Source organism: Ammospiza caudacuta, chromosome 1, assembly GCF_027887145.1.
Source record: "Ammospiza caudacuta isolate bAmmCau1 chromosome 1, bAmmCau1.pri, whole genome shotgun sequence".
NCBI lineage: Eukaryota > Metazoa > Chordata > Aves > Passeriformes > Passerellidae > Ammospiza > Ammospiza caudacuta.
The window spans coordinates 95,092,227-95,110,222 of record NC_080593.1 but is presented as its reverse complement, the minus strand read 5'-3'; the positions used below and the strand labels follow the sequence as shown (position 1 = coordinate 95,110,222).

General features: G+C 41.5%; 2 protein-coding genes across 2 annotated transcripts; one reads left to right on the top strand and one right to left on the bottom strand.

The window, feature by feature from the left end:
- Positions 1–3,839: 3,839 nt before the first annotated feature.
- Positions 3,840–10,079, bottom strand: TDP2 (tyrosyl-DNA phosphodiesterase 2). Its single transcript, XM_058806445.1, has 7 exons — positions 9,846–10,079; positions 9,683–9,771; positions 7,523–7,690; positions 6,422–6,513; positions 5,828–5,946; positions 5,288–5,458; positions 3,840–4,491 (listed from the first exon to the last, which is right to left on the bottom strand). The coding sequence occupies exons 1-7, from the start codon at positions 10,032–10,034 to the stop codon at positions 4,210–4,212; spliced, it is 1,110 nt and encodes a 369-aa protein (XP_058662428.1). The 5' UTR covers positions 10,035–10,079; the 3' UTR covers positions 3,840–4,209.
- On the top strand, positions 10,069–16,175 carry ACOT13 (acyl-CoA thioesterase 13). The gene is made up of 3 exons (XM_058806458.1): positions 10,069–10,205; positions 13,183–13,367; positions 15,504–16,175. Exons 1-3 carry the CDS (start codon positions 10,125–10,127, stop codon positions 15,658–15,660), a joined length of 423 nt encoding a protein of 140 aa, XP_058662441.1. The 5' UTR covers positions 10,069–10,124; the 3' UTR covers positions 15,661–16,175.
- Positions 16,176–17,996: the final 1,821 nt, after the last annotated feature.

Below are 17,996 nucleotides of genomic sequence, written 5' to 3'. Positions count from 1 at the left end.
TGAGGAGCAGACCAAGAAAGCAGATTACTGCAGAGGGCAGAGGATAAGATGGTATTTTCCTGCTGAGCCACTTCTTGCCTTTCATAACACTGATGAGATAATAGGTTTAACGCTGGTGAACTAATAGGCTGTGTGATGTAAGCTATCTAAAGACCATGGAAGCTTTAAAACACAGATTAATGTTGATTCACCTCCAACTCCTTTCCACAGCAGGAGCACTCAGTTGGGCAGACACAAGCCTTGTGAAGCTGCCATGAGCCAGGACAGGTAACTCACTGCCAGACATCCAGGGGTAGATAGGAGACCTGGCAAGCACCCATTCCATCAACATCAAATGGTCCTTCTGCCACCACTTGGTGCTGGTGGCAGGGAAGCCCTGACTGGAGGCACAGCATTACTGGGAGGTTTCTCCCATTGCAGGGGGCTGGTGCAGCCCCCTGGGCACCCTGAACCCTGCTCTCCCTGCTCATCTGCCTTGTTCACAAGCCAGCCTTCTGCTTGGAGGTGTGGAACATGCGCAAGTTTGGTTACCAAACCTTGGTGAGATAGTTTTTTGCCTTTGCAGAAAGACCTTTTTGCCCCACCTTCCATCCTAAATGGAAAAATTCTGACCTGTTTCAGCCCAAGGAAGTGTCTGCTAACACTGAAAAGGACAACTGCATTCACCTCCAGGGCATCCAAGACAGATTTTTTTTCTGGTTTTTCAATAATTGGGAGAAGTTTTGAAAGCCACAAGAAAGGGAGTTCCCTTTCTTGGACATGTTTGTCCAGCCTCGCCACCTATACTTGCATGCAGTATCTACTTCCAGGTCCAGGTCGAGCTTCTGCCTCAACAAATTATTAGCTCCTCTGTCCCACCAGTAACAGCATCAGGAAAAACTCTAGTGCAAAATTTTATAATGGCATGGTGTAGTCCTTCCTTTTTGTCTTTCATGCAAGTGTTATCACTGCAGAAACTGTAACTTTCAATTGTTGTAATGAAGCAGCATTTCAGCCTCTTGTTTAAGCCTCCTACTTTCTCAAATGTCAGTGTTACACTGAAGACTTCTCAGTCACTGGGAGTCTCTTTCACCTGAGCTGATGTTACACAACAAACTTGACTCCCTGTATGTTTAACATTTCCTTATTTAATTCTAGGTATATCACTTCTCTTTTAAGTAAGTTCAAGCTTTTTTCATGTAGGACTGTTTAAGACTGGCTGGGTTCTCAGAAGAAATTGCTTCTCTTGATAACTGGATCAAAGAATTAATAAAACTATGCCTCCAATTGTGCATGGTTTCCACAAGTACAGGTTACTGTTGATTATTAATTTTTCACATTTGCATAACTCCTTTGGGCTGTATAGATGCCATAATATCATGCTACTGTATCAAGAAAATAAATCAAATTACAAATTGCAGGCCAAGAAATGTTTCGTTTGGTTTAACTTTGCTGTTTCTACTCCTTCAAGTTTTAGTTGCTGTATTCAGCAGATATTTTACCTTTTACATCACTGATTAAATTAAGAGGCAAATTAATTTAAAGACTCTGACTGCCCTTGATTGTCAGCAATTTAGATGCTTATTAAGTGGTTTAAAGTACATTTAATTAAAGATGTATTGCTTCACATCCAGTAGTCAGTGAAACATGTAGTGTTTATGTCTTCTTATAAAGTATTACCACTTCTGTAGTTCAAGAATGCTTTCAAAGGATGGATGCATAATTTCCTAATTTTAAAAGAATGACTAACCACTAATTGCACTGAATTGAGTCTTCCTCTTACCTACTGTTTATAATTATAATTAAATGAATTGGCCCATACAAATGTTATGTCTTTGCTTGCTCTTATGTCCCCCCCTCACTATCTATTCCAAAGGCTAGGAAAGACTGCTGATCAAAGGAGGAATCAGCCAATGCTAGAAAGGGATATGGGGTTTAGGCATCGAGATACATCACACACTACTCTGCTTTTTTTATCCCTGATTCAAAAACCTATTTCAGAACAACAGGAGTCAGCCTCTTTTGTGTCTTCCAAAATAGTTCAGAAAATGCAGCCACATAAACAAAAGCAGCCATAATACAGAAGGTCACATAATCTGGTATTTCTTGATGATGAAACATGAGTTAATTGTACTTTTCCCTTCTCAAACATTTTTAGAAGTCAGACTGCCTTGACCTTCCCCGCAAATCCTTTAGCTGGAACTACCAGGGAGGGGGAGGAGGTGTAAGCCCTGACAACAAACCCCATGACATTTCTTCAGAGGCTTAGTAAGGAACAAGACTGTCATGGAGCGAGTCATAATGTGTGATCTGTGCCAGCCCCATTTTAAGACCAGAAGGAAAAGCCTGGCAGTTGGAAAATCCTGGCAGTTTTGCCTATTTTTCCCTTTCTTATAGAACTATTTATTTTGGAATAGAAAGAAGAGATTATGGGCTCAACATGAGTTCAAAATTGTATCAGTGCTTTCTCCCTCCTTGTTTTTGCAGCTGAGTTATTATAAAATAATGGGATATGTTGAAAGCAATCAAGGATTGTACATCCTTGCCAAAACAGGCTGTTCTCTTTCACCTTTAATAAACGGAATTTGCTGTTTAAAGAAGTGAAAGCAGAACAGGAGATCTCTGCAGCTGATTTCTGTGCAGATGAATTAACATCCTGAGGCTTATTTGCTTGTTTAGTAAAGTCACCTGGGGTTCCTGCTGAATGAAAGGAAAACCACACCTACCTTAGGCCTCCCTGTTCCTGTGACAAGAGGAAGAGCTGGTTAACTTATTCAGGAGAGGTTTAGACTGGACATCAGGATGGATATCTTTACTGAAAGAGTGGTCAAACACTTTTACTGGCTGTAAATTTTGTAACAGTGTGTGATAAGGGGTAAGGCTGGAAGTGAACACCAGCATTTAGCTTCTGGCTCAAGCACACTCAGTCCACTGGAGCACATTAGTAAGGAGTGAGTTTTGAATATCCCCAGTGAGGGAAACTCCACCCCATCTCTGGGCAGCCTGATCCAGAGTCCCTAAACCAAGTCTGTTTTGCCCATGAGGATAATTGGGAAGTGTCTTTATCTCAAACCGTGAGCTTTCCTGTTTTTTTTTTTTTAATTTTGATTTCTTCCTCCCACCTCTTTGGGAAAGGGGATTGAGAGAGTGGCTGGGTGGCAGACTGGCTACCAGGTGGAACCTAGACACCACAGTAGTGCAGCAAAGTACAATTTGTTTGTAAGTTTTGGGCTCGAGACCAAAGAAAAACAACAACAACAAGAATTTAGGCTGTCAAACTCCATTCACTTCATGGGGTACCTCTCCTTCTTCTCCATGCCTGTGCACTGAAGTTCACATCACAAAGTTAGGAGGCTTTCCCTATTAAATCAGCATTGCACATCTATAAAACAACAGCTTCTACAAGATTGACTACACAGTTCTTAGAGTAGGAGGCCTAGTTGATCTTCTGCAAAGAAAGTCAGCGGGGCCTTGACCTGTTCAGGCTTTGCCCAGCAGTTTATAAGAGCTCCCTAAAACACAACAAGTCTTAATCTGAACCTCATATCCAAGCTAATAAACACCAAGTAAGATGTATATAATCCCAAGTGAACAACTTCCATGCATCTGCCTATATAATTTTCTTGTCAAATAGAAGGCATATTTTTCTTAAATCTGTTCAACAGTAGTTCAGTTTCTACTTAAGAAATCCTTTAATGGGAAGCTAGTCATTCCTTCCTCAGCTCCTTTACTGTCTTGCCTGAAGGGGCATGTACATTCAACACAAACTTCAGAAGCTGAAATAAAACATCCTACAAAAGACAAGGTCATAAAGGATGATGGGAATGGTTACAAAATAAACAATGAAGGCACAATAAAAATAGTCTTAAAATACAAAAAAAGCAGCCTTTATTATGAGATCATAATACATGCCAAAATAAAAGTGTTTTTTAAATCACTGTGTATGCTTATGAATTGTATTTACAGGTTTTTCCCGCCATTCTAAAACTAGAATTTGTTTGGTTTTGCTGATATTTTCAAAAATAAATATTATAAAACATGATTCAAGAAGAGATGCATACAATAGGAAAAGGGAAACCTGGCTTGAAACAAAGCCATTCCTGCAGAAACCAAGAACAAAGAACGGGTTGAAAACTTAAATATGCCCTACCTTAAACTGAGAGGGTAAAATTTTGTAAAAACAAGAATAAATCACCTAAAACCTGAAGATGTGAGTATTTTTTTTCTTTTTTATAATATAACATCAAAGTTACACAGAATGCCCCAGTGATCACTAGGAAACCTGCCACATTCTAGTTTTTCCAAACCAATCAAGTCCATGCTTCGTGGGATGAAATGCCCCCCTTCCACTGCAGGCCGGAAGTAAATGCGGTCAAACCTCATCTTGCACTTGTAGGCTGCGTTCAGGTTGGTGTTGGACTGCGTGTCCCAAGTGTAGCGGCAGTGCTGGGGCTTGCCCAAAAACTCCCAGGCATCCTTAATGTTGTCAGGCAGATTACCAAGTTTAGTAACCTGAAGGGAGAAGGAGGGAAAAAATTCCACAAGACAGTGAATTCACAAATTCTACCTTAGAAAAATAGAACCGAGTTGTTGCAGCATTGGATTTTTTTATGCAAAACGTAAGTTGTTAAAAATCAAAGATCTTGGAGATGTTTCTAAACTATGGTATTTCTCCAGATACTCTAACGCACAACCATTTCCTGTAGCACTTTCTAAACCCAAAATATGTTCCAAAATAAATGCTCAGCTCTGAAATGTTGAGGTATAGGGGCCAACAGCATGTTTCCTAAACCAACGTCATCCCAGTTCACCGCAATGGAATTTCATGACAGGGAGAGGTGAAACTCTGACCTTCTAGTAATAATGCACAAATTTCCCTTTTAGTATCAGCAGCCAAAAACTACTTCTAATTTTGAATGTCTTCACTGCTGGAAATTAAGATCTATTTCTCCAGAGCACCCTCTTCCTTCACTGATTCTGAGAACTGGAGAGTTGAACAAGTAAAGACCAGGTTCTCAAAATGAGAAAATGTTTTTCTAGTCAAAACTTCCATCAAATCTGCCTGCATCTGCTCAGATACAAGGACTGTTCTTAAAGCACTAAGTTATTTGGAAGGGGTCTCCATATATATCACCTCAGCCAAAACAATGCTTACTTCTACTTAGTTACAGTTCCACATGTTAAGAGTAAGTGTTGACTATCTCTGTTCTGCCTAAGCAGGTGATTTCTCATAAAGACAACAGAAAAGCCTGAGGAGGTTTTGTCAAAATACCTTCTCTAAATAACCAAGTTGCTTATTTTTATTTACCTCGCTGTCTCTGAGGTTTGTATCCCCTCCAAATATAACAGTGGTAGACTCAGACTCCTTCTGCATTTCATTTAACACTATTTGCAGCTGCTTTATACGTTCCTTGGAATGATCTTTAGTGCTCTCCAGATGAGAAGTCATAAGGCAAAGTTCAATACCAGATATGCTCACCTGTGTGTGAAACAAAGAGGCAGTGTTGCTATCCACATCACGATAAGAAGCTCAAAGACAAAATCTAATCACAAAGCAAGTAACTGAATGTTAGAGCTCTGGTTAATATTAGTTTTACATTGAAGAAAAGGGGCTTGCACAAGGACAACAGGCTTTTAGTTTTGTTTTCAGAGATTATGAGACTTGAAAGCAAAGTATGGTAAGTAACTTGCATACAAGATTTGTCAGTATCAAATGCCACCGGGTATGCTTGAAGAAGTTTTTCTGCTCTTTGAGACTGTCATATAGAAAAAGCCAGTTCAGTTTTTTCTGGGATTTTCTGTTTGGAAGGCAGAAGTACAGCTGCTTAGTACATCCTGACTCACTCACATGCACAACTAAAAGGTTCCTCTTCATGGCAGTCGTTGGAAAAGGTATTATGTCATGTTTCAGTAGCTTCACTCTCGATTTCTTTAACATAATAGCAGTGAAATACTCATCTATGTTACCTACAGAGGACCAAGCAAAGAAATGTTTGAGGACATGTTCTGCTGTACCACAGCAGAACTGCCATAAAGCAGTTAAGGTTCTGAAAGAGACCTTTTTACCATAACCTGAGAGAATATGTTGATTTTTAAGTCATTAGTGAAAAGTTGCATGATAATGGTCTGAATTTTCCAGATTTTTTAAATGCAAATAACTAAAAAAATTACTTATCTATAATACTTTTTGATTACCCTTGGTACCAATCTTTCAAAATGCAGAAAGAAATACAAAGGAAAAGGCCAGAAAAGCAAACTTTTCACATGCATAATTTGCATCAAGCTACACGCTGATATCAAAACACAGAAACATCAAATGCTTCCTTCTTCACTTTACTATTTATATTCTTTAAAATGGCTGGAGGTTTTGGCAAGAGAAACAGAATAAACCCAACCTTTGTTTTCTGGTTTTTGTCTTTAGCACCTGAGGGTATTTTCTTACCTGGAATAATAGTGTAATTGCCTGCTTTCATCTGGAGAAGAGGGAGATGTGGTGGGATGACCTCCTGTAAAAATACAACATCCGGACTGTATCTGAAATCAGCAAGGCAAGAAAAATTTCAATTAATAACTGAGTAGTACTGCAACACTGAGGCCAAATGGAACAAAGTCAGGGATTTCAGGGGCAGCTTGCCCTCATTTTCCTAGGTTTTGTAAGAATCTACTCTTTAAAAAAGAAAAAGCCATCTGCACTGTGTTTAGCAGCACGTAGACACCACCCTTACTAAAAGGGAGGAAACAATTGTTGTTATGAACATGAAACCAACATGGTAATAAAATGCGGTACTTCCTTCTACCATGAATTTGCAGGTTTCATATACTACATAACATGAGGAATTAATCTTAAGCAGCTGAAAAGTAGCTTTGGGACATGTTTTCCAGAAGATTCTCACATACTGGCTGCTATTATGAATTATGTTTGTGATGTATGGTAGCAACTTGAACAATATTGCTCATTATTAGACTTTTAAAAGTAGCCATCTGAAAACATTTAACCTCTGGGATGCTGCACAGGTTCACACCTTTTACAGTCAGTATAACAACTCTCAGCTATTTAGGGTTTATAGGGTGATTGATCTGTTGCATCTAACATTAAGATAATTGGGACATGAAGATTTGTAAATTCTTAAATCAAGAAGCCTTTTTGTCACAGTTGAGGTGGTCACGACATAAAGCAGAGACTACAAGCAGTCTCAGTTGGCAACAGTTGGTAACACTTTATTAGTGAAAATGGTTGATTTTTTATATAATTTTTAGTTGTTTATTTTTTTACTTTAATTATTGGTTATAATAATTTAATATGTTATTGGTGAAAAGTTATTTTGATTTTACTTAATTTTTTAAAATTTTTTTTTTAGTTGTAGAATGTTTTGGTTTTTTTTTTCATCTCTTTGGTTACGGCTTTGGAGAAAGCTCCTTATCAGCTTCTTCTGCTTACTTTTCGCTCTTTTAGCTAACAGGCCCGCTGCTAGCCCCTTCCACACCTTTTTATTTTTCTGTTGAATCCAGGCACCTGACAACACAAGGAGGAGGCTGTACTTACAATGCCAGGTATGTACAGATTCCTCTGGCTCGATCTTTCACATTTCCCAGATCCAGCCCATCAATGTTCCAGGTGATCAGTGAGAAGTTGCTGTCATCTTCTTTCTGCTGGGAGTCTTCACCATTGACACCAGCAGTACTTGTAGTTGCATCTGCAGTGAGGTCAATGCTAAAGAGAGAGTATTTGTTTGTTAACATGCTAATACTGACCTATCTGTGATTGCCTCACTTGTCTGCTAAAGCATGTGTGGCTCTCAACATCATTTACAAGCACAGTAACTAAAACATGCAGGCACCTGGTACACAGGTGAAGTAAGTGGTTTTTTCTCCACCTATGGATGGAAGATAACATTTACCATTCTGATGTGAGCTAAACAGATGGTAACAAACAAAATCCAAAGCACTTGAGTAGTTAAACTCTTTCCCCACAATCCCACTCTTTCCCCATGTACTTCAGGAACAGGCTGCTTCCAAGTGGCTCCCCATGGGGTCACAAGTCCTGCCAGCAAACCTGTTCCAACATGGGCTCCTCTGTCCATGTGCCCACAGGTCCTGCCAGGAGCCTGCTCCAGTGTGGGCTTCCCAAGGGATCAGCCTTCTTCAGGCACCCACCTGCTGCAGTGGGACTCCTCCCTGGGCTGCAGGTGGATCTCTGCTCCTCTGTGGTTCTCCAATGGGCGTGCAGGAGCTGCCTCACCATGCTCTGCACTGCGTGGGGAATCTCTGTTCCTGCCCCTGGAGCACCTCCTGTCCCTCCTTCTTCGCTGACTCTTGGTGTCTGCAGGGCTGTTTTCAGCTCTCTCATCTGCTGCAGATGCTGTGGTGCAGCAACTTTTTAACTTTAAGTACATTATCCTAGAGGCACTACCACCATCACTGATGGGGACAGCATTGCTCCACAGCGGGTCTGCCTTGAAGCCAGCTGACCTGGGCTCTGTCAGACACAGAGGAAGCTTCTGGCAGCTTCTCACAAGAGCCATGCCTGTAGCCCCTCACTACCAAAACTTTGCCAAGCAAACCTGGTCAGAATAATGTTGACAACACACTGATGTTTTTGTTGTTGTTAACTAATGCCTACCTCAAAAGAAGGGCTTTTCAGTTTCCCATGCTCTGCCAGGTGCATAAGAAGCTGGGAAGAAACATGACCAGGCAAGCTGACCTGAACTGGCAAAAGGGATACTCCATACCATAGATCATCACGTTCAGTGAATGAACTCAGAGGGAATTGGCCAGGAGGAGCCAAGTGCTGCTTAGAGATGGGCTGGGCACCAATCAGTGAATGGTGAGCAACTGTACTGCCCATCACTTATCTTTCTTGGCTTCCATTTCTCTCTGTCTGTTATCTCAAATTTCATTACAATTAATTTTATATTATTATAATTAATTTTATTTCTGCTGTAAAACTGTTTTTACCTCAACCCATGGGGGTTTTTTTTGTTTTTTTTTTAATACTCTTTCCCACCCCACTGAGAGGATGGTGGTAAGTCAGGGTCTCTGAGTGAGTGGGTGCATACTACTTAGTTGGTATCTGGGGTTAAATCTGGAAAAGTTCAATTCCACATGCAGATCAATACACTCAATACCTCCTCCAGGTGTGCTATGAGATGGTGTATGTAAAACACAGATCTTATATCTTAACTTTCACAGGTACATCTAACAAGGTATGCATGTACAAGCCTATTGTATTTATAGAGATAAAAATATGCATACATCCACTATAATACAAATATGCGTAATTTACACATATACAAACGCATGTATGGTAAAATCAGCATATGTATCACTGCACAACACAAGGAAAAGAGAAGAAAATATGCCTGTGCCTTCTCCAAAAGGTTCACAATCCACCGGTGCGGAGGATCCACAGAGGGAAAAGGCAGTCCAAAAGACTGAGAGCCTCTCCGTGGGAGAGAAACGTGGGGAAAGGGCGAGAACGGGAGCAGAAAAGGAACGGGAATCACCTGCCCCGCTGCACCTCAGCCGAGGCGCGGTGTCGGCGGGAGGGGAGCGCTGCTCCCCAGGTTACGCCTCGGCCCAGCGATGGCTCTTCTCGGGTATGGGGGCCCCAGCGCCTTCCTGCCAAGGGGAACCTGCCAGCCCCCGGGGAGACTCCGCTCCCCGACCCGCTCCTCCTGCCGCCTCCCCCGTCCCTGTCACCTACCAGGTGCCGGTGTCCGCGCAGGCCGGGGCCGACCCGCCGGCCGCTGCCTCCGTGTCCCCCGGCGGGTCGAAGTAGGCGTTCAGCGCCCTCTGAAACACAGGGGCGGCTGGCAGCGAGGGGCCGCCGCCGGGCAGCCCCGCGGCCCAGCCGGCCCCGGCCGTACCTCCATGTGCCAGTCGCAGCTGGCCAAGAAGCGGCGCGCCACGGCCTCGTCGCTGCTGGTGATGGCGGCGAACTCGGAGCACAGCACCTTCCTCCGCTTGGCGACGTGGAGCGCCTCATCCTCATCCTCCTGCTCCCGCTTGTGCTCCGCTGGCGGCGGGTTCGGCGCCGCCTCGGCCCGCTCCTCCATGGCTGCGGCGGAAGGCGGGGAGAGGCGCCGCCCGCCGGGGTTGCCGTTCCGGGGCGCGGACGGGCGGGAGGAGGTCGGCGGAGCGGCAGCATGGGCCTCACGATGGAGAGCCTGAAGGAGGCTATGAAGTACATGGTGGAGTCGAAGGGCTTCGACCGGGTGCTCGGCAAGGTACGGGCACTTGGAGGGCAGGGCTCCGGGAGCGCGGCACCGGCGGGACAGCTCGTCTGTACGGCCTTTGTCCCGTCCCGGAATAACCAGCTGGACCAGGATCAGCCCGCGGGGGCTGCGCGGGGCCGAGCCTGGCGGGGCTGCGGGCACGCAGGAGCCCCCCGGTGCAGGCTCGACGGTGTTTCCCCGCATTCCAGTCCTCGCACCCTGGCGTGTGGCCGTGCTGCTAACACGGGGTAGAAAACACAGTTGTTATAATAAGAATAATTACTCAGTTGTTATTCAGTAACTCTCGTTGAACGCTCCCGCTGCCTTCCAGCAGCTCTCTGAAGGTGACTGTACTGAATAACCTTCAGGAGTCATTCAGCAGGTGCCATGCTACGTGCGAAGCCACTAACTTCAGACACCGTGAAATTGTAAAATAAACTCTTACCTGTTTTAAATTAGAAAGCTGTCTCGTTATGACATCTCCTGAGCCTGAAGTCAGGCTGAAAGGACAACAGACACCCCTGTGCTCTCTGAATTTCTACACAAGGCCTTACACTATACCTTCACTGCGCATTCTGGTGCAAGGAAATGTAATTGACTGGTACTGCTGCAGGGTCATGCTACATTATGCTCAAAAAAAAGTTGAAGTTACTGTTGATTTACACTGCAACTTGTGTAGCATGCAGTAGCATCGCTGCTGTGTAGGAAAGTTCTTGTTCTAGAAGCAGTTTCAGTGTTCTCATTAAATTTTCACTTTAATTTTTATTTGGTTGTGTAACTGTGACATGGAGTGATGGAGTAAATATAGCTAAGAAAATCAGCCATGCAAAAATGGCTTTGCATTATAGAGGAGCAAATGTTATAATGGAAGCACTGCTTTTGTTGACAGCACCATGATCTGATACACTTAATAGAAACCAACTGTTCACAAGTAATTCTTACAGCCGTGTTTTTCCAAGACATGTTGGTGAGTATAAAGTTTTTTAAAAATGTATAAAGCTTTAAGAAGATAGTTTATATATTTATAGTCCATTTAGTTCTTAGTCACCACTTCACTGTCATAACTTTACGCTCCTTTTAAATACTGATAAGTGGTGAACAAATATTAGCATTTCAGCTTGTAAAGGTAAATGCCTGGAAGTGAGCCTTGGGAGGCAGGTTTCCAGTCTTCCTGTGGAATTCTTTCAGATTTTTCCTGCAACCTTCTAGAATTAGGATGCTAGGAATCTGATGATAATACCAATAAAAGTACAATTTGAATTAAAAGTAACGGCTGCTTTTCTGCGAGATACCTGAAATCTCTCTTGCCATAAGTAATGACTCAAGGTTTCTCTTATTCCAGGGAAGTCACATTTAGTCTGAAACCTTTCACCTCAAGCCTCAGACCTAGTTTCTGGTGTAAGTCCGATGTGGTATCTAGCCAGGCTCTAATGGCTGTGTGTTTAAAGCCTGGAAGCTGCAGCAGTGTGCTGTTCCCCAGGCAGACGCGTGGGAGGACAAGCACAGCAGGGCTGGGAGAAGCACACACCAGCAGCTCTAGCTGAGTAGGTCCTGGAAGCGCTCAAGTACTGAGCTATTTTTGTCAAGGAGAGCAGGCATGTAGTGCCAGATCAGAGCCATGACAAATGGGACCAGATGCTTTCCTCACCTCCTGCTGGGGAGGAGCACCAGTCCCTGACGGGAGCAGAAGCAATCTGCTCCCAGTGTTGAGCATCAGTAAAGTCCTCCTTAGAAATTCTGTCAGAAGCTCAGGCCTCCAGTGCAGTGCAGCATGCCTGATTTAGGACTTGGGGTTTTCATTGACACCGGTGCTATTTCTGTATTAGGATATTGCCTCAGTAATTTCCTCTCTGTTTAATACCAGTTTTTTCCATTAGAAGACTGTACTACATCATCATGGATCTTATTATCATTTGTCTGCAAAATTTAGATAGATTTTGGTTTATCAGAAAGGCTGAAACTCGGCTCTTACAATGCATTATAAATAAAGAACAATGAAACTGGAAACATTTCAACCTTAATACCTTTTAAAATAAAAAAATATTTAAACCCAGCTGGTAACAGAATGGAAACATTCAAGTTTAAAAAAGCCCTTGTAAACAAACCTGAAAATTAGTAAGAAGAAATATAAGAAATATGTCCACGTTTCACTTTTAATAGTCTATAGGCACTTCAAAGTCTTAGTTATACATGTAAATATATGTGGAACTTACCCCAGTTTTGCATCTGCTTTCAGATTTTGAATATAGTGCTACCGACTGAAGTAATTTAAATAGAGATTTTCAAATACTGAGTTGCAGTAGCTTCTTGGTGTCAAAATTCCAGCTTCTTTTGTTAGTTAATAGGGGGAAGCATGGTACTATAATTCTGGATTTACTACCTGTGGTCTGGAATAAAACTGTATATACAAATGATGATGCTGTAACATTGTGATACAGTCTTGGATACTTCTACTCATGAATATGAATTTCCAGTCAGAGAGGCAATCTGATTAGTATTTCCAATGCTTATTTCAAAATACTGATTTTTATTGAGGTTGCTCTTATGTAATGATTCATTAATTACTGGTGGTCTTATTACCATATTGTGAGCTAACAAATGCCTTCACAACTGTGGTACACACAGATATTTAGAGCAGTTGTGTGTTCCCTCTAATCTGGTCTTTCACTCATGGCTTAAAGCAAAAGGAAAACTGAAGACAGTTTCCTCTTAAGGAATTCATGACAGCGTAACACCTATTGAAGTTCTGTTAAGCTGTCAGCTTAAATATTTGTCTGCATTAGAAGTACAGATTTTTCTAAGGCAACAGTCTTCTGCTCAAAATCTATGGGAATATCTAATGGGACAGTTGAATTACTCTATTTTCCATCTTTTCATTTGTCTCATGAGTCCAGAGTCAGAAAAAATTTACTTTCAATTTGATTGAGGGCAATATTAGGTGTTGGTACTACTGTCACTAAGCTTTTTGTTCCTTTTTTTGGTTATACAGATGAAACTTCACTCTGCAACTCCTGGAAAAGTTGTTTGTGAAATGAAGGTAGAGGAGGAGCATACCAACAGAGGGGGCACATTACACGGAGGTTTGACAGCCACCCTTGTGGATGTGGTGTCAACAGCAGCATTGCTGTACACAGAGAGAGCAGCGCCTGGGGTCAGTGTGGACATGAACATCACGTAGGTATCGTCCACTGTGCTGCCAAAACGTACTTTTCTTCCCCTATGGACTCCATTGTACATCTTTGCTGTGGCACTCACTAAAAATGGGTGCTTTCTTTGGTTTCAGAAGTCCTGTTTTGATAAATTAAAGGGGTTGCATGTGTGTTTTTGGAGACTGCCATTCAGTTTCAAATGTTGAGCTGGACCTTCTTAAGCTTTTATTTGTTACATGTGTTTATGAGACAGTGCCCATTCCTTCATAGAATGTAAAGGACTGCTGATATGTCAACAATTTTACTCCTAAGAAATTGGTTTGGTTTCAGTTTTTACTTGTGCAGGTATGTTAATGTCTCCTCAAAACCCAAGCTCTAGGGTAAGCAGCTTTCTGTAAACTCTTTTTTAATATTACTCCATAAACCAGAGAAGAAGCAGAGTTTACCTCTGTTGTGTATAGAGGGTGAATTACAGATTAAATCAGAATTTCTCAGTGGAAGAAAAATCCTTTGCTTTAGGTTACTTTAAGGTAGTTTTATACTGAGAATAGTTCTTCCTGTAATGAAAATTCAAAGCACGGTGTCTTAAAAAACCAATTGTTCTGAAACTTTCTTTGATCATGCTATTGTAGCTTGTCAGCTTTGCTTCATTACTTTTAATGAAGACTTTATGACCAATTGGAACTAAAGTAATCCTACTTAGAATAACTAACACAGAGCATTAAAAATCTTAGAAAAGTAACCCCTCATCAAAACTGCCTTAAAAAAAAAAAAAAGCTTTAAAAGTGCGTGGAGAGTGATCTGTATCTTTATCAGGTTCCCTCCTTTCTCTCCCAGCACCTTCTGATTTCTCCACTAGGCAGATGGGGGATTAAGCATCTCTTTAAGCTTCATGCTACCACTGTGATGACTAGGATCTCACTGGAAATTAAACCCTAAAATTCTCCTATCATTATGGGTTTTTTCCTGCAGTAGTATAATAAGAGGCCAACATCTGAATTATTGACAGTATCAGTTATGTTCACCCAATTACATAAGGGCTGAAATTTGAAGAAAGTGCTATCTCTGGAGGTGATCCAAAATTACCTTTAGGCAATGGTACATGAAGCAATATTAATATCTTTTTTTAACTTGGACTACTGCATTCATTGAACAAGTGAGATTGGATATCAAATATTGTTACAAGAACTTTTTTCCTTTTTGGGAAGGAGCTTTTTAAAAAGTTGTCATGAGGAAGCTATTTCAGTAATGGAAAGAACAGAGAGAAACAGAGAAATTTTTTTTTGGTAACCACAAGAGGATCAGCAGTAGCTTCTGGAAATGAGACAGGGCTGAAATGCTGCCCTTGTCAAGCAGTGGAGCTGGTGCTACGTCAGCATTAGGCGTGGCTGGCATTCTTGTGACATGGCGCCGTGTATAAAAATGGACTCGTTGATGAAATTTATATCAACAAGATTAACATCCAGCAATTCTTCATTTTCCTCTGCAGCTCTAACATTTGAACATTGTTCCCTTACCTCAGATCATGGCTGGATCACATTCCTCCTAATTTGTTCCAGGGGAATTCTTTGTGCAGAAATTTCTTCCTATCCAGCAAAGAGTGTGTTTTAAAAGCACACCCTCCTGCTCATGTAAATAAAACAAAGAGTTTTCTAATGAATGGAAACAACATTTGAGGGTGCCCAAATTTCCATAACTTTTCTCTAACCAGGGAATGGGAACAGTTAACCTATGCTTACAGTTCCATACAGAAATGACCTTCTGGAGCCTTTGTGACATTGACATTTTGCAGCTGAAGCAGCCAAACTAGTTTAGAAAGGCTGTAGGAAGCCAGCAGTGGTTGGAACGGGACTTGGATCTGAACTTTTAACTGAAGTCTTGGATACCTCATTGTTTCTGTTCCAAAACAGACTTTTCCTCAGAACCAAGCCAATGGGTTTCTTTCTAGCCTCCATTTTCTCAGAGAACTCTTACTTACAACTGCCAGTAGTTAGAGGAGCTCAAATCCATTAAGTTGGGATTTGCAAGTAGACAGGCAGACAGAGATGTTGCTTTATTACCTGCTTCTACTAATTCCTTCATTATAATATAAAATGCAGGAATATTCTTGGATTTATCCTCTGTACAATTGCTTACCTGTTCCTTTTTTTCTTCCTTGAAGATACACTTCTGCTGCTAAGATTGGAGAAGACATACTGATTACAGCTCAGATTTTGAAGCAAGGAAAAACTCTTGCATTTGCCACTGTGGATTTAACAAATAAGGCTACAGGAAAGTTAATTGCACAAGGTAGACATACAAAGTTCTTGGGAAATTAATATGAAAAAGTATTTTAAATAAGAATGTTGGACTCCAGAATCCCATTTAGAATTATTTTCTCACGCAATATCATCTGCACAAAGTTGTGATAGTCTCTATCAAGTGAATTTGTCTCACTTCTATAATAAGCGAACAGATTTCTTAATTACCACCAGTATTGCTACAAGCCTGGGTTTGGGATGAACAACAGAGTGTGACAGCACAGGGAGGCACCTGGTTTTTTTTGGTCAAGATAGCAGAAGGGAAGAGCCTTTGGGCCAGCCATATGGTTAACCAGCATGACAGCATTTTAGGAGATCTGCTTTCTCTACCTGTGGCCAAAGCAACCCTGTCTTCAGGTCTGTCACTGTCACCCTCAAACACTAGAAATGCTTCCCAACTGTACTTGTTCCCTGAGGTGGTAGTACAGAGTTCCTGTAACACTGTCCAGAACTGGTTTGAAAGTATGCAAAATGTAATGCAAAATGTAATTTACTGATGCTGTAATAAATTAAGAAGTATTCAATAAAGCTTTCTGAAACTATCTTTTTTAAGATTGTTTCATAGTTTTGTAGCCTCTTTGCACTAAGTAAAAGCTTGTCAGCATGGAGTAGTTGAGAGAGGGTTTGGTGGAACCCTTGTACATAAATTCTACCAACATGCCATCATCTCCCTCTGATCCTGGAACGTGAAAATAGTTGTATCATGTAGGCTTTTCAGCTCTCCATAGCTGAGGCTGTGGTTATATTTGTTTAAAATCCATCAGCTGCATGTTACAGATGTAAAAAACTAATTTTGGTGAGCTCTCATTCAGGCTAAGGCTGTAGATTATCTGACCTGGCTTAAATGTGGTAGAGTTAAGTTGCTGTTCATCAGCTGAAGCCTGGTCTCCTCTTGCAGTGTTGTGGACAGGCTTAACTGCTTTCTTCAAACTGTTGACAAATGATCCATGGCAAGATTATCAAGCTATAATAAGAACAGCAATGCCACATATACAGTTCATGTTTGTCTCCTCTAGCAAAAAGCTGATATACGCTAGTAAAGGGCACGTGTAAGTCCTTTTCATTGTGGAAGTTGAGTCATTGTCTTCAGTCATTTGACTTTTGTGATGAGCAGTTAGGGTTTTCTTCTGTGCATTCCTAAACCTAAAGAAGTGATTTTCAATGAGTTAGGTGACCTGTTCATGCAGACTAATTTTCAATACAAACTTGTACAAGTTTACTAAAGTGTCATTAATCTTTCCAAAAGACTTTTAAACAACTAATATGAGCAGATAACTAACTTTTCAGTGGAAGTTCTCTAAAAAAATATCTACAGTGGGCTCAAGCTACCAGCATGTATTTTTGCTGCAATTTAGAACAGTTTTTCATGGTATATACATTCTCAGAAAAGCTTTTTCTCTGAGGCTGCCTCAGAAGCATACAGGGCTTACATGCCTGTGGCTAGTAGAACTTTTAATAATAGCATCCTCTCTGTAGCAGTACATTCATGATTGATTTTCCCACAGGACTTGCACTCACTCATACTCAGAATTCATCCCTGAATCTCATTTAAAGGAACACAATGCTTTGCTGAAACAGTTCTGCAAAGGTGATTACTACAGCAGGAACTTTTTTTGGTTTAAATCTTTGCTCATCAGAGCTAGATGCTGCACTGTACGAAATTCTCACGTCATAGCTCCCTCAGCCTGGAGCACTGTTAGGAGTCTTAAGCATCTCCAGTTCCTTTGCAGTTACTCAGATGAGCAGAGAGGATCCATCAAATCAACTGGATACACTTCCTGATTTTCATGCTTGCTGCTCTAGTTTCTTCCTATTAACATGTTCTGGCATTTCCAGTTAATTTTTTTTCTCATTCTTAAGTTTACCAGTTTTCTTGCGTGGATTACTCATGTAAGTAGAATTCAAGAAGATAGTTAAAACCACTCCCCTCCAATTGCTATAAACCCATTCCCCTCACTGGAACACAAGAGTGATTTTGACTGAAATAAAAGGCAGAGGGTGAGAATGAAGGAGGTGCCAAATTCAATATGTGACAAAATACTGAGAACACTCTCAGCTGCATGTTCTGGGGCCACTCTGTCCTTGTTTAACTGTCCCACTGCAACTTAACACGACTTCCTCAATCAGCACTGGCTGCCTCAGGAACCTATCAGAGTTAAGTGGTCCCATTCTATCACTTAGCATTCATCATATCTCCATAATTACAGCTGAAAAGCGTCCAGGCCAATTGAGAGTGGCAAACCTCAACACGGAAACAGCAGTATCCTCCTGTTCCCATTCAAGCCTGGCAAGGACTGTTTCAGCCTGAGAGGGAAACAGAAATAAACCTTCCTGAAATAACAAGTGAATTCTCT

Coding starts and splice junctions, on each gene's coding strand:
- TDP2 (XM_058806445.1), bottom strand. CDS start 10,034: ATGGAGGAGCGGGCCGAGGCGGCGCCGAACCCGCCGCCAGCGGAGCAC. Junction 9,772..9,845: donor GCTGCGACTGGCACATGGAG/GTACGGCCGGGG, acceptor CCTGTGTTTCAG/AGGGCGCTGAACGCCTACTT. Junction 4,492..5,287: donor CAAACCTCAGAGACAGCGAG/GTAAATAAAAAT, acceptor TTCTCCCTTCAG/GTTACTAAACTTGGTAATCT.
- ACOT13 (XM_058806458.1), top strand. CDS start 10,125: ATGGGCCTCACGATGGAGAGCCTGAAGGAGGCTATGAAGTACATGGTG. Junction 10,206..13,182: donor TCGACCGGGTGCTCGGCAAG/GTACGGGCACTT, acceptor TTGGTTATACAG/ATGAAACTTCACTCTGCAAC. Junction 13,368..15,503: donor AGTGTGGACATGAACATCAC/GTAGGTATCGTC, acceptor TCTTCCTTGAAG/ATACACTTCTGCTGCTAAGA.